This window comes from Macaca fascicularis, chromosome 7, assembly GCF_037993035.2.
Source record: "Macaca fascicularis isolate 582-1 chromosome 7, T2T-MFA8v1.1".
NCBI classification, from domain to species: Eukaryota; Metazoa; Chordata; class Mammalia; order Primates; family Cercopithecidae; genus Macaca; species Macaca fascicularis.
In genome coordinates, this window is record NC_088381.1 from 53,567,441 (window position 1) to 53,593,441 (window position 26,001).

The 26,001-nt window shown below is 38.8% G+C and overlaps 1 protein-coding gene across 3 annotated transcripts in view; it reads right to left on the reverse strand.

The window, feature by feature from the left end:
• ETFA (electron transfer flavoprotein subunit alpha) overlaps positions 1 to 26,001 on the reverse strand; it is a 101,921-nt gene that overhangs the window by 64,322 nt on the left and 11,598 nt on the right. For 2 of the 3 annotated variants that reach the window (XM_045395840.3, XM_005560150.5), the window contains 8 exons: positions 20,862 to 21,008; positions 17,889 to 17,970; positions 17,702 to 17,784; positions 13,434 to 13,533; positions 11,965 to 12,075; positions 11,238 to 11,339; positions 9,441 to 9,509; positions 270 to 352 (listed from right to left, as the gene is read on the reverse strand). In XM_045395840.3, coding sequence (XP_045251775.1) covers positions 270 to 352; positions 9,441 to 9,509; positions 11,238 to 11,339; positions 11,965 to 12,075; positions 13,434 to 13,533; positions 17,702 to 17,784; positions 17,889 to 17,970; positions 20,862 to 21,008 — 777 coding nt within the window. The remainder of the gene's footprint in view (positions 1 to 269; positions 353 to 9,440; positions 9,510 to 11,237; positions 11,340 to 11,964; positions 12,076 to 13,433; positions 13,534 to 17,701; positions 17,785 to 17,888; positions 17,971 to 20,861; positions 21,009 to 26,001) is intronic. The other variant, XM_045395841.3, reaches the window with a different exon arrangement.

The window sequence follows — 26,001 nt, forward strand, 5'->3', positions numbered from 1 at the left end:
ATTTGATATAATATGACTTAATTTGATAAAATGTTCCACTGCTTTAAAATACTTGAAAAATAAGCTGGATTTAAGAACTGCTAGGTATTTTACCGAGACCAAGAACTACACAGACCTTGTGAAAATGACATATTCACCATGATGATATGATACTGGCTAACTGCTCAGGAACACTGAGTAAGATAAATCACTGAGATCACTGTTCAACAAATACATACAGTACTTATCCCTATAACATTTGGCACAGCATATTTTATCGCAACACTTACCGGTGCTACTATTTTTCCTGTCTGTCCAACTTGCATGTCATTGGGAACAAAGCCAGCATCAACAGCAGCACGGGAAGCACCAACTAAGGGGAAAAATTATTTGTCATTTTTTTCAAGCTCTACTATTCAGCTAGTTAGGATATTCCCTGATAACTGTAAACAAAGACATTGATTTAGAATTCTAAGTACTAGTATATTTTATACAGAAAGCTTCAAGGAAAAACTTCTTTTTATACCCAAGTATTTCAGATTTTAATTTAGGCTTAACTCTTCTGCATGCTTTATCAAAAAGGCATTCATAAACTTTACACTATAATGTTTAGAATGTCATTATATAATGCTCCTTTAAGTAACAACTTCACAAGTTTTGAAGAAAGGTCTTACAATATTACCTCTTGTAATACTATAAAGAGAAGATACTGGATAAAGAGTTACAAATAACAAGATGAAGGTTTAACCAATATTTGCTATCAAATTAATAAATAAAATTTAACTGGCTTTCTATTATCATTCAACAGGAGTCAACAATGAGCCCTATACTTGGAGTAAAACAACCTCTTCCCCAGCAGGAGTCAAGAATGAGCCTCAGGCCTCTTCATCTCAAGCTGAAAAGGACAGAGGGAGCCACAGACAATACAGCTGATCACCTCCAAACACGCACAGCCTCACCACCACTATCTTGAGTCAGCCAGGACTAATTACGCCCTGCCCTTCATTTATGTCTGTCCCCACAAGTCCCAAACTCAAAGGTTATCCTTCATAACCTATACACTGATCCCCATAATGCTCTGCATGCTCCCTAACCTGCACCCATCTCCCATATTCCTGACCCTTACACTGTGATTTCTGGAATACAGAGCCCAATATCAGCAAAACTTAAGTTATATTAAGTTTTATTGAAATGTAAGTTTTAGAACTTAAAACTTAAGTTTATTAAAACTCAGGATTTACGTAATAAAACAACTTTAAATTGGCTCCGTCTGAAATTAATATAGCTACTCCTGTTTTCTTTCAATTAGCACCACCATGGTATATCTCTCTCCACTCATTTACTTTATAGGTATATGTATTTTTATATTTAAAGTGGGTTTCTTGTAGACACCATATAGTTGGGTCTTACTTTTTCATCCACTATGACAATCTTTATCATTAATTGGTGCATTTACACTACTGATGTTGAAAGTAATGACTGACATAGTTGGATTAATATCTACCATATCTGTAACGGCTATTTGTTGCCCTTCTTCTTTTTTCCTATTTTTGTCTTCCACCAACTGAGCATTTTAAATAATTCCATTTTGTCTCTTTTCTTAGCTATTAGTTGTATTTTTGTTTTACTTTAGTGGTGGTCCTAGAGTTTGCAATATTCATTTACAATTAATCCAAGTCCACTTTCAAATAACACTTCACTACTTCACAGGTGGTACAAGTACCATTAAATAACAAGATAATCCTAATCCCTATCTCCTGTTTCTTACATGGTGATTCATTTCACTTATATATGAGCACATAAGTAATTATAATACATGAGCATATGTAATTGAATACAATGTTATTATTTTAAACAAACTGTTACCTATTAGATCAATTAAGAAAAATAAAACTTATTTTACCTTCACTCATTCCCTCTTCAATGCTCTCACTTGCTTTATATACATCAGAGTTTTTGACCTCTACCATTTCCTTCTCTCTAGAAGAACTTTTAACGTTTCTTGCAAGTCTATGACATATTCTGCCAATTTTTGTCTGAGAAAGTCTTTATTTCTCTTTCATTTTTAAAGGATAATTTCACAGGGTATAAAATCCTATGTTGGTGGGTGTTTTCTCTCAGCACTTTAAACATTTTACTACACTCTCTTCTTGCTTGCATGGTTTCTGAAAAGAGATTGGATGTAATTATTATCTTTGCTATTCATAGTTATGGTGGATTTTTCCCTCTGGCTTCTTTCAGTATTTGTTCTTTATTTTTGATTTTCTGCAGTTTGCAAATGATAGGCGTAGGTGAAGTTCTTCTGGCATTTATCATATTCGGTGTTTTCTGAGCTTCCTAGATCTGTGGATTGGTATCTGACATTAATGTGGGGAAATCCTCAGTCAGATATTGCTTCTGCTCCTCTCTCCTCTTCTGGTATTCCCATTACACGTTATACTCTTAGTAGTTGTTCCACAATTCTTAGATATTATATTACAGTTCAGGTTTTCTGTTTTTTTTTTTTTTCTTCTTCTTCTGGTTCTTTTTCTCTTCGTTTTTCAGTTCTGGAGGTTTCTACTGAGATCCTAGAGCTCAGAGATTCTTTCCTCAGCCATATCCAGTCTACTAAGAAGTCCTTAAAAGGTATTCTTCATTTCTGTTACAATGTTTTTTATCTCTAGCATTTGTTTCTTTCTTGGATTTCTAGCCCTCTGCTTATATTGCACATCTTACTTGCTCTTTATTCATTAGAGACCTTAGCATACTAATCCCAGTTGTTTTAAATTTCCAGTCTGATTATTCTAGCTGAGGGGTTCTGATGCTTTCTCTGTCTCTTCAAACTGTCTTTTACCTTCTAGTATATCTCGCAATATTTTCTTGATAGCCCAACATGAGATACACGGGTAAAAGGAAGAGCTGTCATTAAGCCTTTATTACATGGTGGTAAGGTGCTGGGGGAAAGGAAGCATTCTACAGTCCTATGTTGAGGTCTTGGTCTTTTACTAAGACCATACCTCAATAAGACCATATTGAGACTGAACTTTACACATGCTTCTCAGTTCCTCTCTCTCCCTTAGGTGGGACAGGATGGCTAGAATGGCTGAAGTTGAGTATTTACCTTTCCTCAGGTCAGTTAGGCTCTGATAAAGCCCCAGCAAATTAATCTCTGGTTAAACAGTTCCTCCTGAAGGAGGTCAGACCTTGTTAAGAAGAACAGAATGCTCTGGCATATTTTAAAGTGGTTCCCTTTCCCCTCCCCTTATTGGAAGCATGAGGTGATTTTTCTCTAATTTTCACCATGAGGAAGAGCTCCTGAAGGTAAAACTCACAAAAATGTTGGGAGCCCACACTGGATACCCCTAGAGTTTTTTGTCAAAAAAACAAAAATCCAGAGTCTCACTCTGTTGCCCAGGCTGGAGAATATTGGTACGATCTTGGCTCACTGCAACCTCCATCTCCAGGGTTCAAGTGATTCTTCTGCCCCAGCCTCTCAAGTAACTGAGACTACAGGTGCATGCTGCCATGCCCGACTAATTTTTACATTTTTAGTAGAGATGGGGTTTCACCATGTTGGCCAGGCTGGTCTCGAACTCCTGGCCTCAAGTGATCTGCCCACCTCGGCATCCCAAAGTGCTGGGATTACAGACATGAGCCACCATGCCCGGCCCACCTGGAGTTTTTAACATGGAACCTCCAGCAATTCATCAACAAGAGTTCAGGTTCCCCTACCCCACCACCAGCTCCTGTGGAGGTTGCTACTTTTGGATTTCTGCTCTGGGAAGTTGTGATTATCTGTGTTTGCTTGTTGGTTTCTCCAGTTTGGGGGACGGACAGCAGTTTGCCATGCAACCTCGCTTCTCCTATGGATGTAAGATGAGTTTTGATTCTTCGGTTTGTTCAGTTTTTCACTTGTTGTTAGGACAAAATGGTGACTTCCAAGCTTCTTATATGCCAGACTGGAAACCGAAAGACCTACATTAGTCTTATCTTAATTCCTGGAGATTTCAACACTTGGAGATTTGAACAACTCTCCTCCAATGAGCTTGCCCACCACTCTACCTCAGCCACACCCATGATCATATCCTAGACATTTTCTTTACCAAGATTGCTCAACAGTCTCAATTTTCAGCGTCTTTCTGACCTCCTCTTTCCAGCTGACATTCACTTCCAACATTCCTCTGACCCCACAGTAATCTACAATTCTATTCACTCTCCCCCATTGTCCTGTTGTTTTGCCCACTTTAAATTCTAAGATCAATCATTCTAATCATTCCTTTGCTATGCCTTCAACTTCCTTGTTCTCCTCTTACATCACCACACACTCAGAAAAACCTCCATCTCTGGCTGATTAAGCAACCTTTCCACTTTTTCCGTATCTCTTCTCCTGCAGTTCAGCATTACTGGAGAAAAACATCAAATATCCAACCATGTGAAGTATATTTTCCTCTAAATAAATAAGCCTTAATTCCTGGCAGTTATACTAAGTTCCCCTAGTCCTTTCATTAGCCCACTGTTTCCTAAACTATAATTTCATGTATTTTCTTCTCTCTTCAAACTTCCTATACCTCTTTAGCATCCTCATTCTCAACTGATGACTTTGCTTCTTATTCACTAAAAAAAATTGAAAGGATCAAAAGAGAATTTCCACATGCTCCGAGTAACACATCTACCCACCACCTGCAGCTATGTCCACATTCTCTCTTGTCTACTCAAAGACATCACTCCAGTAATTCTGACTTTTCCCTCAGGGGAGAATTACTGGAGTGATATCCTTGAGTGAAATGAAAAAGTATGTGAAGGGGAAAAAGTATGACTACTTTTCCCTCTCCTGGAGCACTCCCATCAGCACAGAAGCATGTTATTACCTGTCCCAGCTTTATGAAGTCTCTCTGTTGGCCAGACTCCTCTTCTAGCTACCATCCATTTCCCTGCTTCCCTATATAGCAAAATCCCTCAAAAAAGTTATCTGTATTCACTGTCTCCAACTCCAGGCCTCCCACTCTATCTCTAAAATCCTTTTCATTAAAATATAACCTACATACAGAAAAAGACAAATGTGCTGCTCCAGAGCATTATCATACAGTGAACACAACCATGTAACCACTACCTATGACTAGCCTTTTATTTTTTATTTTCTTTTCTTAGACAGGGTCTTGTTCTGTCACCCAGGCTGGAGTGCAGTGGCACAATCACAGCTTGCTGCAGCCTTAACCTCCTGGGCTTAAGTGATTTCTCCTGCTTCAGCCTCCCAAGCAGCTGGGACCACAGGTGCATACCACCATGCCTGGCTAATTTTGATATTGTTTGTAGAGACGGAGTTTTGCCATGTTGCCCAGGCTGGTCTAAACTCCTAGGCTTAAGCAATCCTCCCACTTTGGCCTCCCAAAGTATTGGGATTACAGGTACAAGTCACTGCCTGGCAGGACTATTCTTTTAAACCCACTCTAATGAGACTTTTGCTTCCAACACTCCACTGAAACTGCTTAAAGTAGCCAGTGATGTCTAAGTGGTTCAATCCAATAGTCACTCTTCAGTCTTTACCGTCCTTGACCTGTTAGAAGTGTGTGTCACAGTTGATCAATTTTTTCCTCCTCAATGAAACACTCCACATGGGTTTCAAAACATAGCCTCTCTCCTGGCTGTCTAGACTAACTTACTACTCCTTTTTGGTCTTCTTTCTCCTTTTCTCTCTTAGCTCTTAATCATACAGTGTTTATGGCTCAGTCCTGAGACTTTTTTTTTTTTTTCTCCTTAAGAGACAAAGTCTCATTCTGTTGCCCAGGCTGTAACGCAGTAGCTATTCACAGGCACAGTCATAACACAATACAGCCTCAAACTCCTGGGCTCAAGAGATCCTCCTGCCTTAGCCTCCTGAGTAGTGGGGACTACAGGCTCACACCACTGCACCTAGCCTGGGACCTCTTTTTTATCTATACTCCCTCCCTTGGTAATTTCATCCAGTCTCATGGCTTTCAATATCATCCAAATGAACTGATTCCCAAATATGTATCTCTAGCCCAAACTTCTCCATAGAACTCCACACTCCTATACCAACTGCTTAATTGACTTGTCTACTCAGTGTCTGTTATTAGACATCGCAAAAATTAACATGCCCAAAACTGAACTCCTGATCTCTCCCTGGAAACTGCTTCACTCGAGATATTCCTTATCTCAGCTAACTGTAACTCCACCCTACCACTCACCAGGACAAATACTTTCTCTCATAATCCACATCCAATCTGTCGGGAAATCCTTTGTCTCTACCTTCAAATATATATCTCAAAACTGACAATTTCTCCCCACATCGACTGCAGCTACCCTGGTCCAAACCATGAGTATCTCTCACCTACATGACTGATATAGCCTGCTAAATGATCTCCCCATTACTGTACTTACCCCCTACAGCTTATTCTTAAAACTGCAGCCAAAGTGATCCTTTAAAAATGTGTTAGATCATGTCATTCTTCTGCTCAAACCTTGAAATGGCTCCCCATTTCATTCAGAGAAAAGTAATCTCTTTACAATGTCCTATAAGGCCCTGTGTGATCTGTCTTGTGTTGCCGCCCAGTTTTATCTCTTACTACTTTCTCTTTTGCACTTTCCATTCCAACATTGGCCTTCTTCCTATTCGTCAAATAGGCCAGATGTGTTCCTGCCTTAGACAGGCTCTCTGCACTCTACTGGTTGCTCTGGTCTGGAGCACTCTCCCCTAGATCTCCTCATGGGTCGCTTCCTCACCTCCTTCAAACCTTTGTTCAGGTGCCTTTTTTTTTTTTTTTTAGAGTGTCTCTGTCACCCAGGCCGGAGTGCAGTGGCACAATCTTAGCTCACTGCAACCTCCACCTCACAGTTCAAGTGATCCTCCCACCTCAGCCACCTGAGTAGCCAGGACTACAGGTGTGTGCCACCACACCCAGCTAATTTTTGTATTTAGTAGAGGTGGGGTTTCAACATGTGGGCCAGATTGGTCTTGAACTCCTGGTCTCAACTGATCCACCCATCTTGGCCTCCCAAACTGCTGGGATTCCAGGCATGAGCCACCACACCCAGCCAAATGTCTCTTTCTCATTAAGGCCAAATCTGGCTACCTTATTTTAAACTTCAATCTTGCCCTCCAATTCTCACCCCCATTACCCATTCTATTAGTCTCCCTAACACTTACGACTCTCTTTTGTTTTTTTTTTTTTTTTTGAGACAGAGTCTCGCCCTGTTGCCCAGGCTGGGGTGCAGTGACATGATTTCTGCTCACTGCAACCTCTGCCTCCCAGGTTCAAGCGTTTCTCCTGCCTTAGTCTCCCAAGTAGCTGGGACTATAGGCACGCACCACCATGCCCAGCTAATTTTTGTATCTTTTAGTAGAGACGGGGTTTCTCCATGTTGGCCAGGCTGGTCTCAAACTCCTGACCTCAGGTGACTACAGGAGTAAGCCACCACACCTGGCCCATATTATATTATTTACTAATTTATTGTGTTAGTGTCTGTAGTAGGCAAGAAAATGGCCCCTCCAAAGATATATTCATGTCCTAATCCCCAGAACCTGTGAATATTACCTACGTGGCAGCAGATATGATATAAAGCTAAGGATCTTGAGAGGGAGTTTATCCTGGATTATCTACGTGGGCCCTAAATGCCATTACACATATCTTTTTTGTTTTTGAGACGGAGTCCCGCTCTGTTACCCAGGCTGGAGTACAGTGGCACAATCTCAGCTCACTGCAACCTCTGCCTTCTGGGTTCAAGGAATTCTCCTGCCTCAGCCTCACAAGTAGCTGGGATTGCAGGTGTGCGCCGCCACACCAAACTAATTTTTATATTTTTGGTACAGACGGGGTTTCACCATGTTGGCCAGGCTAATCTCGAACTCTGGACCTCAGGTGATCCGCCCACCTTGGCCTCCCAAAGTGCTGGGATTACAGGCATGAGACACTGCGCCCGGCATGTATCCTTATAAGAGGGACACAGAAGGAGATTGAATGCAGTCCCACAGAGAAGATGATCAGAAGACAGAGGCAGAAGTTGTAGTGATGTGGCCACAAGCCCAGGAATATCAGAGTACCCATCAGAAGCTGGAAGAGGAAAATAACAGATTATCTCCTAGAGCCCCCAGAGGGAGTATGGCCCCTGATAACACTTCAACACACCTCTGGCCTCCAAAGCTGTGAGAGAAAAACTTTGTTGCTTTAAGCTACCAAGTTTGTAGTAACTTATTACTGTAGCCAAAATAAACTAATAGCACCTAAAATAGTACCTGGAATACGGCAGACACTTAATACTTGTTCAAAGAAAGAATGAATGAAAATAAACCCTGAAATACTACCATCTGATTATACAGTGTCTATATAATGCCTTTATTCTGACAAAACTATTACTGTTTTTATGGGTACACATGTTATGTAATAGAAATGCACAGGAAAACCACAGAAAGTTACAGGAAAACCCTGGAAAGTTATATGTAAAACTCTTAAAAGGAGGGTGAGATGATAGAATTGGGACATTTTAATATATATTCATCGTAGTGACTGTATAATTCAAAAATAATCAAATGTCTTTAAAAAGATTTTTTTTCGAAACAGGGTCTCAATTATGTTGCCTAGGCTGGTCTCAAACTCTTAGGCTCAAGCAATCCTCCTAACTTAGCCTCCCAAGTATCTGGGATTACAGACACATGCTACCACGCCTGGCTTAAATTTTTTTGGTTTTTCAAAAAACATCACTCTCTTCTCATCAATGCACTTTTAGCAATAGGTTCTACCTTACCTATAAATGGTTAACTACAGTTTTAAATTTTTAACTATGAACTTAAAAACTTTAAATGTATTTCTATTTGTATAAGATTTATATTAAGACCACCAAAAAAAGATGAAAAACCAGGGTGTTCCTGAATCTGAAGTAGGCACTGAAACTAACATTTCATTATTTTGTCTTTTATTATTATTTTTGAGACAGGACCTCACTCTGTTGCCCAGGCTGGAATGCAGTGGCACAACCACAGTGCCCTGCTGCCTCCACCTCTCAAGCTCAAGCAATCCTTCCACCTTAGCCTCCCAAGTACTTGGGACTACAAGCACACACCAATATGCCTGGCTAATTTTTAAATTTTGTAGAGATGGGGTCTCACTACATTGCTAGGGCTGGTCTCAAATTCCTGGGTTCAAGCAATCCCCCTGCCTCAGCCTCCTAAAGTGCTAGGATTACAGATGAGCATTACTGTGCCTGGCCCATTTCATTATTTTTAAAGTGAAGAAAAAAACCTACTAAGATCAGGCAAATGTAAGGGATACTAGGAGGCCTTCTCCTCACTGAATGCTATATACCATTTGCTTGGAGGCTTAAGAAAAACTGGTTCAAAGAGAAAAACTGAAAAATCCAGAAAGTAAAATAATTTGTAGGGTTGAAAGACTTACACAAAAAGGAAATAATGAAGAAAAAATATTTCCAACAAAGAGGGAATATCTTTCTACTAAGGAAAATAACTTTACCTGCAGCATGTAGTTGATCTGCTAAGTCATACAACAACTTAAAGTTCTCGCCACTCTTCAAGCCTCGACCTCATTTAAAAAGATGAAAAAACAAAACAAAACAAAAAAATTAAGCAAACATCAAATTCATTCTAGAATAATTTTGCTATTTTATATACTGGAGTAAATTTTCATATTATGTAACTGCCATATTAAGCAGGTCACCTCCTCTATAAAACCTTTTCTGACCTCTCCTATCACACTCCTATACTTCTATAAAGCATTCCACATACTATAATTAACTAGTTAACTAATTATGTAATTAATATGAGTTTTTTTCCCACTAGAATAAAAACTCTTTAATTTCAGGATCTATATCTATCTTGGTCACTGCCATATCTCAACATTTAGCAAAACTCTACATATAATAGATGCTCAATAAATTTCTCTGAATGACTGCATAAAGTTATTATTTGAATGGGAGTCATCTCAAGGACTTTAAACTCCTCGAGAGGAAGAGCATTCTGCCTTTTCATCTGTTTCTCCAGCACTTGGCAATAAGCTTGTCATAGAACAGATAACCAATATACATTTATTGAATAAATAAGTGAATAAACAAGTCAGGGCCTAGTGCTTTTTGTTGTATAAAATACAAAATTATTATTATTATTATTATTATTATTATTATTATTATTTAGACGAAGTTTCACTCTTGTTGCCCAGGCTGGAATACAATGGCACGATCTCGGCTCACTGCAATCTCAGCCTCCCAGGTTCAAGCAATTCTCTTGCCTCACCCTCCCAAGTAGCTGGGACTACAGGCATCCACCACCATGCCCAGCTAATTTTTTGTATTTTTAGTACAGACGGGGTTTCACTATGTTGGCCAGGCTGGTCTCCAACTCCTGACCTCAGGTGATCCACCCACCTCGGCCTCTGAAAGTGCTGAGATTACAGGTGTGAGTCACCGTGCCAGGCGTAGTGGCGCATGCCTGTAATCCCAGCTACCTGGGAGGGTGAGGCAGGAGAATCGCTTGAACCCAGGAGGTGGCAGTGAGCTGAAATTGTGCCATTACACTCCAGCCTAGGCAACAAGAGCAAAACTCCATCTCAAAAAGAAAAAAAGAAAAGAAAAAACAAGTCAGATATATCACTTCAAAATATTAAATGATTTTTTCTCAATGCCACTTGCAACAGAAGGCTGTCTGAAAGCTTATTTTGTTGGATGTTTAATTTGCAAGGATTTAAAAAGCATAGCAGTCCTTATTTTTTCAAAAAGTTAGTCAGTGGGCCATAAAAAAAATCATTGTTCTTAAAGACAAGGAGCATGATGTACAAAAATAAGCATGTCTTATGCAGTATTAACAGTTTTGATATTAAATGTTAAGAAACTTTCAAAGAGTTATACACAAAGACATGGATAACTCTGGAAATCTTTCCAAGTGGAAAGAAGGGTAGGAATTACACACAAGATGGCCCTGAAATTCCAGCCAGTTCTATCTATAATTCAGAAGCCAACCATACTCTGCAGAATACATGGAAGTGCATCAGTAAGACGGTACCAAGTGGCAAAGCTATGGAGATGAGATTTACACCATGCTCCCCCTGGTGCCAGTGACTAGTTGTGCAACAGAAACCCCAAACTGTGTATTATGCTCATAATTTCATTTTCCTAATTGGTTAAATGGGAATAATACCCAAAACTTCCCAACTTCTTATATTTGAAAAAGATTTGTGTACCTCTAAAATAAATACTAAAAAAAAAAAAAAATCAAAGTATTTTAAGTTTACATCTTTTAAGATTAATATTTCACTTACCACCAGATACCACCACTTTGGCACCTGTTAGCTCTGGTCGATCACTTTTTGTTAATTTCTGGTCAAGCCACTCTGATATTTCCACTGGTGAAGTACTTGATGCTGCATACATTAACACATATAATAAAACAACGACTATGATTTCAAGTTCTATAACAATAATTATTTTCAAGAGAAACACACAAGTATATAATTCCATGAAATTTAATTAATGTGAATTTTTGGTGCTCCTAATTAATTCTCTCCGATAATGGAAAGACTTAAGGAGACTAAATTCCAGCCTTTGCCACATTAGTTGTATGACTTGAGAAATCATTTAATTCTCTGAGTCTGAATATGGAATAACTTTCTTTCTATGAGGTCCAAATGAGACACTATATATGTTAAAGTGTAACACCCTCCACATGTTTACTGTTACATTCTTCTGTTATATTGAATCACCCAAATATAATAGGAAACAGCGACAAGAGTAAAAAAGCTTAATCTTAATAGATCCTGTCTCCCACTCCCTTGATCTACCAAAGCAACTATCCTAGTACCAAAGATAATGTGAAAAAAGATGCAAGTTATATATATTTATTATTTTTATATAAGCTTAGGAATATCATTTAAATTGAACTTTCAAATACTATGCATTAGAAATGTAAGCAGAGGTAATCTCTCATTATAATACAGTCTATGAATTAAAAAAATAAGAAAAACCAAAAAACTCCAAATGAACACTCACCCTTTTCTGAACTGGCAGTACCGCCACTTGTTGCTGCAGCTTCAAAAGATGTTCCACGGACAGAAAACACTTTCACTTTCTCATCACACTTCACTGTACATAGAGCATTTCCTGAAACATACAATCTATTTTTTAAAAGCAACAACAAAAGGCAACAAAACGAGCATTCCTTTGAGCTTGGAATTTACTTCATAGACAAGGCAAGAAATAACTCTTGACCAGTTGTCTTCTAACTCTATTAAGTATAGGAAAAAGTGGACCATAACAGTGAAGAAACATATCAGTAGACATTTGTATAACCCTGGATGTCTTTAAAAGCAGGACAGGTACTACCATGCCTAGAAGGAAGAAACTGGAACAGGCACCCACACTAAGAAGGTACGCTACACCCCTAAAAGGAATATGAACAAAGCTTCCTTCTCCAAAAACAATACAATCAGTAACTCAAAACTATGAGCTGCAACAACTTAATAAGAATGTAGCTACTATGCATGCTGAAGGAGGAATATCTTGAAAACACAACAGGTCATAAAGAACAGGTATGGATGTGCCAAGATTTTAAGAGGATTTGAGACACTCTGGATTAGCTATCACATTAACAGTAACCCAAACCATGACAAAATGTTTTCCCACAAACATTATGGAAGATGAAAAGTCTAATTTGAGAATTAGCCATTTATAGTGAAATACACAACTTTAATCAGAAAAAAAACGAAGAGTTCACTGCCTTCTCCAACCCCACTAGAGACCAGTTTGCTAAGCAAAAGATCAATCGACTGAAGAGACACTGAAATGAATTTATTTTCTTTTTTTCTTGAGACAGGGTCTTGCTCTGTTGCCCAGGCTGGAGTGCTGTGGCATGATCACAACTCACTATAGCCCTGACCTTCTGGCTCAAGCAATCCTCCCACCTCAGCCTCCCAAGTATCTATGACTACGGGCACATGCCACCATGCCTAGCTAATTATTTATTTTTTGAGATAGGGTCTTATTATGTTGCCCAGGATAGCCTCGAACTCCTGAGTTCAAGTAATCCTCCCACCTCAGCCTGCCAAAGTGCTGGGATTATAGGCACGAGCCACTGCAGCTGGCTAAAATGAATTTCTTAATGCTGATGGAAATGAAGTAGAAGAAGTAAAGATTGAGAATACTATTTTTTTTAAGTTTTGCTTTTCCAGGTACCACTTACAAAATATATTAAATAGTGAATCTAATTTTTATTAACCACTAGGAAAATACCACTCTACAAACTCAATAAACAGGCAGGAAATCGCTGTGCTTGAGATCCATCAAAGAGAATGCCATGTCAAGGGCCACCAGCAATTCTAGACTAAAATTTTCCTCAGAAACCTTTAAGATGGTCCACTTAAAGCAATTGTATGGCTTGATTTAAAATTTACCTTCAAGATTAATTTATGCTTTTCACTAAAATTTAACATGTCGATTAATTATCTTCCTTGAGTACTCACCTGCATAAATAGTTCTCACAAATGTGTCAGGTGACTTGATTGCAATGATGTCAGAAATTGGGGCAACCTCAAGTTTGGCTGCTACTCTGGGCAAAAGGTTCTAAAAGCAAAATAAGCAGTGAGTTACACACATACACAGTGATGGATGACTATATATGATCAGTAATGACATATTCTAAATGCATATTCTGTAGAAATTTTAATTCAAATATTTTATATTTCATGTGCACCTTTGGATATACAACTTCAAGCACAGCTTTTTAAATAGGCTTTGAGATTGAGTACCTACCATTACTCTAACTACATTAAGAGTCATATGAGTTTCACAGTATTAAGCCACCTTAATGCAACATATTGAATTATGACATATGAAATTTACTATAATAAACATCAATTACCAAGTGTGACAGTTGTGGACTATTGAATTTAGATAAGAAAAGATAGAACAAATTTAGAAGGGTGGTAAAATTCTCAAATACTGAAAAAGATTATACTCGTACATATTAACTTAACGTATATAAAAACATTCAAAGCAGACATTTTACCTTTTGTTTAAATTGATATTGCACAAAAAAAGAATAAGGCCAGGTACAGTGGCTGATGCCTGTAACCCCAGCACTTTGGGAGGCTGAGTTTGAGACCAGGAGGCCAGGAGTTTGAGACCAATGTGGCCAACATGGTGAAACACCATCTCTACTAAAAATACAAAAAATTAGCTGGGGATGGTGGTGTATGCCTGTAGTCCCAGCCACTCAGGAGACTGAGGCATGAGAATGAGAATTGCTTGAACCTGGGAGACGGAGGTTGCAGTGAGCTGATACCGTACCACTGCACTCCAGCCTGGGTGACAGAGCGAGACTCTGCCTCAAAAGAAAAAAAAAAAAAAAGAAAAATAACACTAACCTGAAGAACAGTCTGTGTAGTACGTATTTAAAAAGCAACAAAAATAAATTAAAGGTGTGTTCTTGTGCTAGTACTGAAATAGATGCATGTGCTAACTTTGTCCTTAGTAGCAGGAACCCAAGTCACAGTTCCCCAAGTCCCAGTTACTTCTTCTTTTTTTTTTTTTTTTGGAAACAGGGTCTCATTTTGTCACCCAGGCTGAAGTTGCAGTGGTGTGATCATAGCTCACTATAACCTTGAACTCCTGGGCTCAAGAGATTATTCTGCCTCGGCCTCCTGAGTAGCTGGGACTACAGGCACATGCTACCGCACCCAGCTCATTTTCTTTTATGTTTTGTTTTTTCCTGTAGAGACGGGGTCTTGCTTTGTTGTCCAGGCTGGTCTCGAATTCCTGGCCTCAACCGATCCTCCTGCCTTGGCCTCCCAAAGTGCTGGGATTACAGGCATGAGCCATCATGCCCATCCTGAAGCACTTACTTAATCTAGTTTAAAAACCAGATTTGTCAGTATTTAAAGTTAGCTTCAGTAAGTAACCCTCCTCCTGAACCACCTTCTTTAACTGTTCAGGAATTATTATTGGAATAGTTACTTGGCTGAACAGATTATCTTACAATTTTTATGTTATGCAGACTTTGCCTCTTTTTAAAGTTTTAGAAATTTCTAAATTGCTCAAAATTTAATGTCTTTTGTATTTTCATTATCCCTTGTCTTAACATATCTTCAAGAAATTTTACCATGGTACTTAAAAAGTATGTTTTCCTGAATCTGGTCTTCCATCTAAATGTCCTGAGGGTGGATGGTACACAAATATCTATCCTATTAAAAATATATCCCATCCAACAGGCTGCCTGCATGGTTTCTGGGAAGCAGAAGCAATAATTGAGTTCTTTTTGTGCATACAAAATGACATTTTAAAATTCTAGTAGACAAGTATAAAAGTGTGTTATCTCAAAACCACAGCTGGTGAAGGACTATCATACAGCAAATTGTTTGGCTTCTTCTGATAGACATTTCTCATTCAAAACCCATTTACAGGCCGCACGACCAGCTACTATTATATGACCCTTATTCTCAAAACTCCCATCTGTCACAACATAGCAATCATGGCCAGAGTACTAAAATCTAGCTAATGACAAACACCCTTTCATGGTCTAACACTCTGTTAGGTGAACTGTCATCATAGAAAGAAACTCAAGGCTCATGAAATTATTTAAATCATCCAATATACAATCACAACTCTCAGAGACAGAATGGTCCACAAAGATTTTTTCACCCATCAGACTGGGGGAAAAATGTTAAAATGTATACTACCAAGTGTTGGTAATTAAGCAATAGGTATCAAATTTTTTAAACCACATAGCATTTGACTCAGTGATTTCACTTCTAGAACTCTAATGTAAATAAATTCCAGCCGATGTGTACACAGATACACGCATGAGCATGTTTTCTTGCAGCAAAGTATATAAATGCAAAAAACTGGAAACAAGTTAACTGTCCTTAGCTAATTATAGAATCTTATGCAGCCACAAAAAAGAGAGAAACATTATGAGCCAAAGTCATACTCTTTTTTTTTTTTTTCTTGAGATGGTGTTGCTCTGTCACCCTGGAGCACAGGCTAGAGTGCAGCAGTGTGATCTCAGCTTATTGCAGCCTCAACCTTCTGGGCTCAAGCAATCCTCCCACCTCAGCCTCCCAAGCAGCTGGGACTACAGGTGTGCACCACCATACTCAGCTAATATTTATTTCTTTTTCTTTTTTTTTTTTTTTTTTTTTTGTAGAGATGAGGTCTCACTGTATTGCCCAGGTTGGTCTAGAACTCCTGGGCTCAGACGATCCTCCCAAAGTGCTGGGATTACAGGCGTCAGCCACTGCACCCTGCCCAAGTCATACTCTTAAGTAAAAGCTACTAGTCACAAAACAATTCATGCCATATTATTCCATTTTAGAAGTAAAAAATATATAGCTGTACATGTACTGTAATTTAAAAATCCACAGAAGGAGGCCTAAAAGAATGTACAATTGTTAACAGCTATACTCCTAAAGAGGGGAGGGTGAGTTGGGAATAAGAAAGCAGGACTTTGACACCTTGCTCTGCACACTGCTGTACTACACGCATTCTTCCTAATAAGGATGTATTCGTGTATAACTTATTTCACAATTTTTAAAAGTAAAAATAGGCTAAGCACAGGGGCTCATGTCTATAATCCTAGCACTTTGGGAGGCTGAAATGAGAGGATGACTTGAGGCCAGGAGTTTAACACCAGCCCGAACAACATAGGGAGACTACATTTATACAAAAAATTTAAAAATTAGCTGGGCATGTACCTGTAGTCCTAGCCACTCAGAAGGCTAGGATAGGAGGATCGTTTGAGCCCACAAGCTGGAGGGTATGTTGAGCTACAATCGTGCCACTGCACTCCAGTCTGGGCAACAGAGTGAGGCTGAGGCAGGCAGATCACGTGAGGTCAGGAGTTCAAGACCAGCCTGTTCAACACGGCGAAACCCCGTCTCTACTACACATACAAAAATTCGCCAGGTATGGTGGCACACACCCATAATCCCAGCTACACAGGAGGCTGAGGCAGGAGAATGGCTTGAATCCAGGAGGTGGAGGTTGCAGTGAGCTGAGATCATGCTGCTGCACTCCAGCCTGGGCAACAAAAGTAAGACACCATCTCAAAAAAAAAAAAAAAGTAAAAATAAAGACTAAAAATGACACCTTATTAAGAATGGAATAAAAGAAAAGAGAGCTAAGATAACACTCACGGCCACAGAGAGCAAGAAAAATCCATGACACATTCCTTGTCTTAGGCTCCCATTACACTCTTCCACTCCATTTTTAACTTTATGTAGACTGCTACCCATCTGGTAACACACTCATTCTTCAGACACATCACAATGCACATGATCAGATTACGGCTTTCTTTACCTTAAGGATGTCTTCAACCACTACACAGCCCTTTCCAAATTCCCCATGTAGATAAAATTTGGCTTTTCTAGATATCCATCAGCCACCCAAATAAACCATCTCTTAAAACGGGCTACTAATACAAATGACTCTTGTTCGTTTGCTCGCTCGCTCTCTCTCACATGCAAGCAGAATTCATTACTTTTAAACGCAGAAAATTTTAAAATAATAGCCTAATTAGAGTTTTCTCCACAACTTAATTTGAAAACCTGGAAATGGTAGTTTTTTAACAGAAAATTATGACAAAATCTTGAAAGAATAAATTTTAGCAAAACTACCACATCAATTCAGATAAATCCAGATTGGCTATATAAACAGTCTGTTGCACACTTTCAGCACAATGAAATCTAACCCCTTCAAGCAGTGACATCAGATTCCACATTCTCAACCTTCTCACCTTTCCGAAGGCAGATGCTCCAGCACAGATGTGTGTGTAATTGAATTGCTTCTGAGTTGCCAAAATCAATGGTGTCAGTTCCTCTGAGAATTAAACACATTTGATAAAAAATATTTTGGAATACTTTCATAATCATATATTCAAGCATAATTTACACATGACATATTTTTCCACTGGAAAACCTCACCTGCAAGTAGGCCTCTGTACGCATCATGCTGAGCCACCAGAACTTTTGCTATGCCTGCTACTTTACAGAGATCTTGTGCCACCTGTGATTAAAAGATAAGTTCCTAATTATCCATCTATCAGAAATATACAAATAAAGCCACCACTATAAATATCAACAGATCATAAAATCTTAATGGCCAACTGTAAAAATTACTCTTATTAGCAAAAGGGCCAGTTAAGAATTAAAACATATTCTGGCTGGGCACAGTGGCTCAAGCCTGTAAACCCAGCACTTTGAGAGGCTGAGGCAGGTGGATCACTGGAGTCAGGAGTTCGAGACCAGCCTGGCCAACATGGTGAAACCTCATCTCTACTAAAAATACAAAAATTAGCTAGGCATGGTGGTGGGTGCCTGTAATCCCAGCTACTTGGGAGACTGAGGCAAGCGAATCACTTGAACCCAGGAAGCAGAGGTTACAGTGAGCCAAGATCACACCACTTTACTCCAGACTGGGCAAAAGAGTGAAACTCCGTCTCAAACAAACAAACAAAAAAAGGATTAAAATATTAAAATACATTCCTTAACAAAGAAAATCTAATGCCAATAGATCTTACTACTGACTGACCTCACACTGTCCAACTACCAAGCATTTCAACAAATATTCCTGCCTTGAAAAAGAAAAGTGCTAATTGACAAACCAAAATCAACATGGCTCTTTATTCAAATTTAGTTATAAACTGTGCTTTTTACTTTTGGTTCAATCCAAGTGTTAAGTTCAATATCCTGGAAATGGTGAAAATGAAGTTCTCTTAGTAACATCCCATTGTCAACCACTGAGTTCCTGCCCACATACACACATTTATCTATGACAAAGCTAAATATTTCCTATTTTAATTCTTCATTTTTCCTGTTTAGAATCAGAACGGGGTTCTGAGAAAGCTTTGTGATCATTCAGATTTTCTATATTCAGAAGGCAATTAGATTTCCCCTTTTAAAGTATCTTTATTACATCATGGCTGGTTTCCACTTTAGCTAAGTCATATCAGTCATACTATCGTCTTCTGTCTCCTTGTTTACCTCCAAACAGATTCATTGATTCACTGATGAGTAGGATTAAACGGCTGTGCCTTCTGCTACCCTCATATGAACTGTTAGCTTGCAACAATATTCCATGAAGAAAGGACGCACTGCAAAAATACCTCTCCTAAACCAAGTGTTCACCGGCATACCATTTTGTACTACAGAGGCCCTCTATTATGGATGCAGCAGAATTTAGCTTCTCAAACTTTAAGAGAATTCCCAATTAAGAAACTCAGTTAATCGCAATGTAGCTGCATAGCAGCATGGGATAGAAAATGGGGCAGAATTTTCCCATTGAAACTCTCTTGTTTTTACTGGCAAAAACTGCTGGCATTATACAGAAGAATAACTTGCTGTTTATGACAAATAGCTGAATAAAATGCTATAAAGCTGAACTCTATTAATGATCTCTTCATATAGGTATTAGTTGTTTTCTTTAAAATTAGAACATGACAGGTTAGGATTGTAACTGAGTACAGAAGATGATTTCTATTTGATTCTTCTCAAAGTAGTATAAAGCATCAAAGTATTTTTAAAGTAACATTACAATAATTATTTTAAATCACAGCAAAACAAACAACAAATCACAAATTCCTACATATCCAAAAACAGGGAAACCAAAAAGATGGCTTAGCCATCATATACTGTGGCTAATACATACATACAAATAGATAGCTTAGCCATCACACATCACACATTGTGGCTGTATCAACTATGTAAGATTCTATAGTTGTTAGCAGGAATTGGGTAAAGAAACCCACATAACTAAACATAAGCCCACCATAATATGTTCTTTTAAGATATCAAGTTCACGTAAAAAATCAGAAGCAACATCAGCAGTATGAATCTGCATTCTCACATGCTCTGAATTATTGTTATTTTTAATATATTTTTTGAGACAGTCTCACTTTGTTACCCAGGCTGGAGTGCAGTGGTACAATCTCTGCTTATTGCAACCTCTGCCACCCAGGTTCAAGTGGTTCTCGTGCCTCAGCCTTCCAAGTAGCTGGGACTACAGGCACGCACCACCACACCGGCTAATTTTTATATTTTTAGTAGAGACACGGTTTCACCATGTTGCCCAGGCTGGTCTCAAACACCTGACCTCAACTGATCCACCCACCTCAGCCTCCCAAAGTCCTGAGATCACAGGCATAAGCCACCATGCCCGGCCAGCATCACTTATTTAATAAAACATAAAATCCTCAAAACATACTCCCTTCAGATTTATTCCTCTGTGAAGTTTAAGCCCCCAACTACACACTCAGCAACTCCTATACCATGTGAGAGGGAACTGGTGGCTCAAGCTATGTAAGCTTAATTGAAGCACTCATCTACATTGCAGCCTAGTGGCACAGACCCTGCAAATCATATCCTCGCACCTTTCTAGAGGGTTAGTGTCCCAAGCTGTTATCATCTGATTTCAACAACAGCAACAACAACAACAACAACAAAAAATAACAACATCTTTTAGTACCAGCTAGAGTTTGGAAAGAATAGTACTTAACATTCAAATTCTTCTACCAATTAAAACATCCATATTACATTGTCCAGATTTACCACTTTCAGGAATTAGAAGCAATTAGCAAGTATATTCATCAACACAAAAAAGAGATCAGTTATTAACCTCTAAGGGGACTCAAATATTATCATTCTACTTGGTACCTGATGGCACATGATGGTGCCAGTGGAACTAAATCAAGTATTCTATCTCATTTCAAAAGATAAAATACTTAGTGAGGAAACCTTTTAGTTCCTTTTTCACACATGGTAATGGTTGTGACACTGGCCATTTAATGAGGATTAGAGCCCAGTTTGGGTTACAGTCCTCAACATAATTCTCTGTTGCCATCTTTTCCTGTCTCTTGATGGAGATTATATTTGCTATGGCTGACCTTAAAAATTTCTCACCTTGTCACATTTGGTTCCAGCTACTAAGCAGGACACTTCACCTCCAAGGCGTGTGGCTGCAGTAATAGTATTTAAAGTAATGGGTGCTAGGGAATCATTTGCATGCTCAGCTATTACCAGGGTACTCTGAAATCGTAGCAATGAGGCCTAAAAAGAGAAAAAAGGAAAAAAAAAAGGTAAAGAATGTTATCACAGGTTTTTTTTTTTTACTCTAATTGTTAAGGATGTAAGCTTTAAAGAAAACTATTCCATACACAATACTGTTCTATAAATTTATTTATAAAATACTTGTTCAATATTGAAAATCTAGCTATTTGTGTCTACCACTGTACTACTAATATTCTTTTTTTCTTTTTTTTTTTTTTTTTTTTTTTTGAGACGGAGTCTTGCTCTGTCGCCCAGGCTGGAGTGCAGTGGTGCGATCATGGCTCACTGCAAGCTCCGCCTCCCAGGTTCATGTCATTTTCCTGCTTCAGCCTCCCAAGTAGCTGGGACTACAGGCGCCCACCAACACATCAGCTAATTTTGTTTTTGTACTTTCATGAGAGATGGGGTTTCACTGTGTTAGCCAGGATGGTCTCCATCTCCTGACCTCGTGATCCGCCTGCCTCAGCCTCCCAAAGTGCTGGAATTACAGGCCTGAGCCACCACACGCAGCCTACTAATATTCTTATCTAATAAAAATAAGAACGCAAATTAGTCTTCTATTGTTAGGAAAAGTGTTTAATTACTTCAAAACAACTTTCCCACTAATCTACATCTGATAAGAAACTACTATATAACTAAATGTAAATTTCTTAGACAAAACATATTAACTACCTAACTAGGAACTGGTCAAATTCTACTACCAATTACATTTGGTTACATACATACTGTACTCCTACAGTACAGGAGTACAGTATAATCAGAAATAATGGGTGTGAAATCAGTCACAAAAGTTGATCCCTATTGCTTCAGTCAAAACGCATTCAGTACCAAAATAATTGATAATGGAAATGTGTTTTTAAAATATAACACTAAACAGCAATTTTGCCAGGTTTTGATTGTTCAAATATGCTTCTGGATTCAAAAAAGGAAGCTTGCAGACAGTATACTGGAACCAACCAATATCCAGCCCTATCTAATGCAGACGATCAAGAAACCACCAATCACTCATGGTCATGTGGAATAATTTCAAACACAAGGAACACAGAGATGAACAAGAATGGTCCCTGTGCTCAAATATTTCACAGGAAATTAGACTTGTTCACATACAATTATAAAATAGAACAGTTTTTCAAATAATGAAGAGATCCAAAATGTTGAAGGCTACAGATCATGAAGCAGAGTCAAGTGGGGAAGAAAGGAAGGAAGTTCAGGTGTTCCTATCATGTGAAAAGATGAGGAATGGCATCATAGGCATGAGGAAAAAATAAAATACTGGAACTATTCTTGTGGAAAATGGCAAAGAAAAGTGAGAAAAAGAGGAACTGTGGATCAAATGGTGTGGTTGTGTGGCTTAATTCAGCAATAACCTTAAGCTCTGGAGTTGGAGCAAAGAAAGCATAGCATGAAATTTACCCAGAGTTGGAAACTTAAAAGGAGGGTATGAACTGAAGGAAAGTCAGGACAATTCCTGGAATGAAATGAAAGTTCTTAGAAAGCAAATACCAGCACGGTGCGGTGGCTCAAGCCTGTAATCCCAGCACTTTGGGAGGCCGAGACGGGCAGATCACGAGGTCAGGAGATCAAGACCATCCTGGCTAACACGGTGAAACCCCGTCTCTACTAAAAAATACAAAAAACTAGCCAGGCAAGGTGGCGGGCGCCTGTAGTCCCAGCTACCTAGGAGGCTGAGGCAGGAGAATGGCAGGAACCCGGGAGGCGGAGCTTGCAGTGAGCTGAGATCCGGCCATTGCACTCCAGTCTGGGCGACAGAGCGAGACTCTGTCTCAAAAAAAAAAAAAAAAAAAGAAAGCAAATACCACACCTGTTTGTATTTTGTATCCCCAGAATCAAATACAATGTTTCTTTTCCAATGAATATCTGCAGAATTAATTATATGGTACCTTTTCTTTTTTCACTGGAAAAGCACCATATTTTGGAAAGGACTTTGTAATTAAGACTCAAAGTAAGTTATTACTTTGGGTAATAAATAAATAATTAAATAATTAAATAAAATTAGGTAATTAAAAATAAAAAATTTAAATTATTACTTAAATCACATTTCACAAGAATTGCCAGTAACAAGCTATTTATCACCAATATATATCCAACATCATATTTTTGATTATGTTTCACACATCATTTGCTATAAAAATTATGAGATTTCCATCACCATTTGAAGAATAAATCTAAGATTTGGTGGCAGAAGGCCCATACTTGCTGTAAATTATAGTTCTATCATAAGATAAATTACGTAGTTATTCTAAGGAACTATCAAGCTTTTAGAACTTCCAACTGGAGATTATATACTTTTTAAAAGATTTATCAAAATTAGATTTATAAGCATAAACAACAAAAGAATATATTTAAGAACCCACTCACTCAGTCCATCTATCTGATCAATTTTTACTAAGCATTATATACATCATAAAGGTACTCTATTTTATTGACTCCTTTATAATTTTTAAAATATTAAACTTCCTTCTAATTCAATGTTTTACATTCCATTTCTCACATACCACCTAGAGAGAAGCTATAGCCTCTAGGCCCGGTTATGTGGCTAATTCAAAAATAATGGTTGCGTGGAACTAGAGCAGAAGAAATTGGCCTGAACCTTTAAAATGTTATTCTACAATCTAAAGCCCATCTGCAAATTTAGGAGGATGAATCAGATTACAGGTTTTGTTTTGTTTTTTTTTTTTTTTTTTTTTTTTGAGACTCTCGCTCTATTGCCGAGGCCAGAGTGCAGTGGCGTGCTCTTGACTCACTGCAACCTCTCCCTCCAGCGTCCTAGCGATTCTCCTGCTTCAGCCTGCCAGGTAGCCGGGATTACAGGCATGCACTATGACGCCCAGCTAATTTTTGTATTTTTAGTAGAGAGTGGGGTTTCACCATGTTGGCCAGGCTGGCCTTGAACTCCTGACCTCAAATGACCTGCCTGCCTCAGCCTCCCAAAGTCCAGAGATTACAGATTGAGCCACCGCGCCCAGCCAAGATTAGAGATTTTCAAACTGCATCTATATAAGGTTCTAGGAAGCCATCTCAGGAGCCACCGCATGGGGTAAGGTAGGGACTAGGCATCTACAGCTGCTAGAATGACCCCCTACCCAACTTTGCTTTAACCAGATTAACCAAACTAACATTGATGGAGCACTGTACTAAGCAGTTTTATACATAGTATCTTATTTAAAATTCCTACAAAGTCTATGATGGAGGTACTAGTATTACCCCGACTTCACAGATGAGGAAACTGAAGCTTAGCAGCTACACAGGTAGGAAGCCGAGTCAGGTTATTCTAAGTCCAGGTAGTCTGACTCCAGAGTTTGAGTTCCTAATTACCAGCACAAATCAAAGCACCACCATTTTTAGCTGTTTTATACATGGGTCATTCCTGTAAGATTTCACTTGGCAAACATTCTCGTGCTTAAAAAAGAAAAAAAAATAGCATTGTCAGAAAGAAAAATACGATCTCAAAAGACCTCTTTCCCTACTCTAAAAATTCTATAACTCTAAAATCCTATTTTAAGTAGAAGAGTAGTATAGAATATGACTAAAGAGTAAAAAAAAAAAAAAAAATGCATGCCCAGTATTGAAAAGGTTTTAAAGGGAACAAATTTTCATTTTATTATTTTATAACCCATTGCCTCTCTACACTTTAGGATCGATCCTCTTTTAACAATAGTTATGAGAGGAAAAGGAGCCAAATTCTTAAACATTTAAAGATAACTACTGAAATACTTAATGAGGTAATTGCCTCAAAAGGAATCTCAACCTCTTCAAACACTGCTATTTAAATAAAAATTAACTATGCAGGCCCATGTCACCCATAAATTCTTAGCCACCAGCCTCACCTAGGCTCTCAAAACTGCCTAGCAATGCTACCACAACTTCCTTGTTGGCACTCTCACCCTCCACAGCAATTATTTCAAATATCCTCTCCTGATGTTTCTCTTCTTTTTCTTTTTCGGAAACAAGGTCTCCCTCTATTACCCAGTCTTGAGTACAGTGGCACAATCATAGCTCTCCGCAGCTTCCAACTCCCAGGCTCAAGCGTTCCTCCCATTTCAGCCTCCCAAGTCACTGGGACCACAGGTACATGCCACCATGTCCAGTCAATTATTTATTTTTTGTAGAGACAGGGTCTTGCTATGTTGCCCGGGCTGGTCTTGAACTCCTTGGCTCAAACGATCCTCCCACCTTGGCCTCCCAAAGTGCTGGGATTACAGGCATGAGCCACCATGCCTGCCTCCTGATGTTTCTTAAACAGCCAACACATTCTGCCCCCTAATCTTAGAAGGCAGCCTCACCTCCTACTTCACAATGACAGCTGAAGCCATCAGGGTGGACCTGATTTCCTTTCCTGATACTCAACATAGAAACTCCTGTCCTTGCCCTATCACAATGGAAGCCGCTGTGGATCCTTTCTCCTGGGTCTAATCCCTTCATCTGGGATCTAGATTCCACTCTCTTGCATCTACTCAGAGACTTTCTGTAATCTGCACTTCCCAGTCATGTCTCCAGCTTCTCCCTTTACCCTGGTTCCTTCTCATCAACACTTAAACATGATTGAGCCTCTCCCCATTCGCAACAATCCTGCTAAAAAGCCACAACCCCACATTCCACTCTAACTTCTCTAATTCCTCATTCTCGTTCACTCCTCAATTACTTGCATCTGGTTTCTGCCCTCACCCAAATTACCAACAAACCCTTTTCAGGCTTCACCTTACTTGTTATCTCAGCAATGTCTGAAGTTACTGACTACTCCCTTCTGCCTTCCACGGTTTAACTTCACCCCTATATAAGAATGGCTCAAATATTTTATATATATAAATCTCAAATGGGGTTCAAATCTCTTTCCTGACTGCTAAACTTATAATAAGGTTACATCCGTATATCTAAGTGCTTAACTTGCCTGTCTCATCAAACACTTTCCATCTCAGCAAATTTAAACCTTAACTCATGTTTTCCCTCTGTTCCTCCAGCCCCTATACTGCTA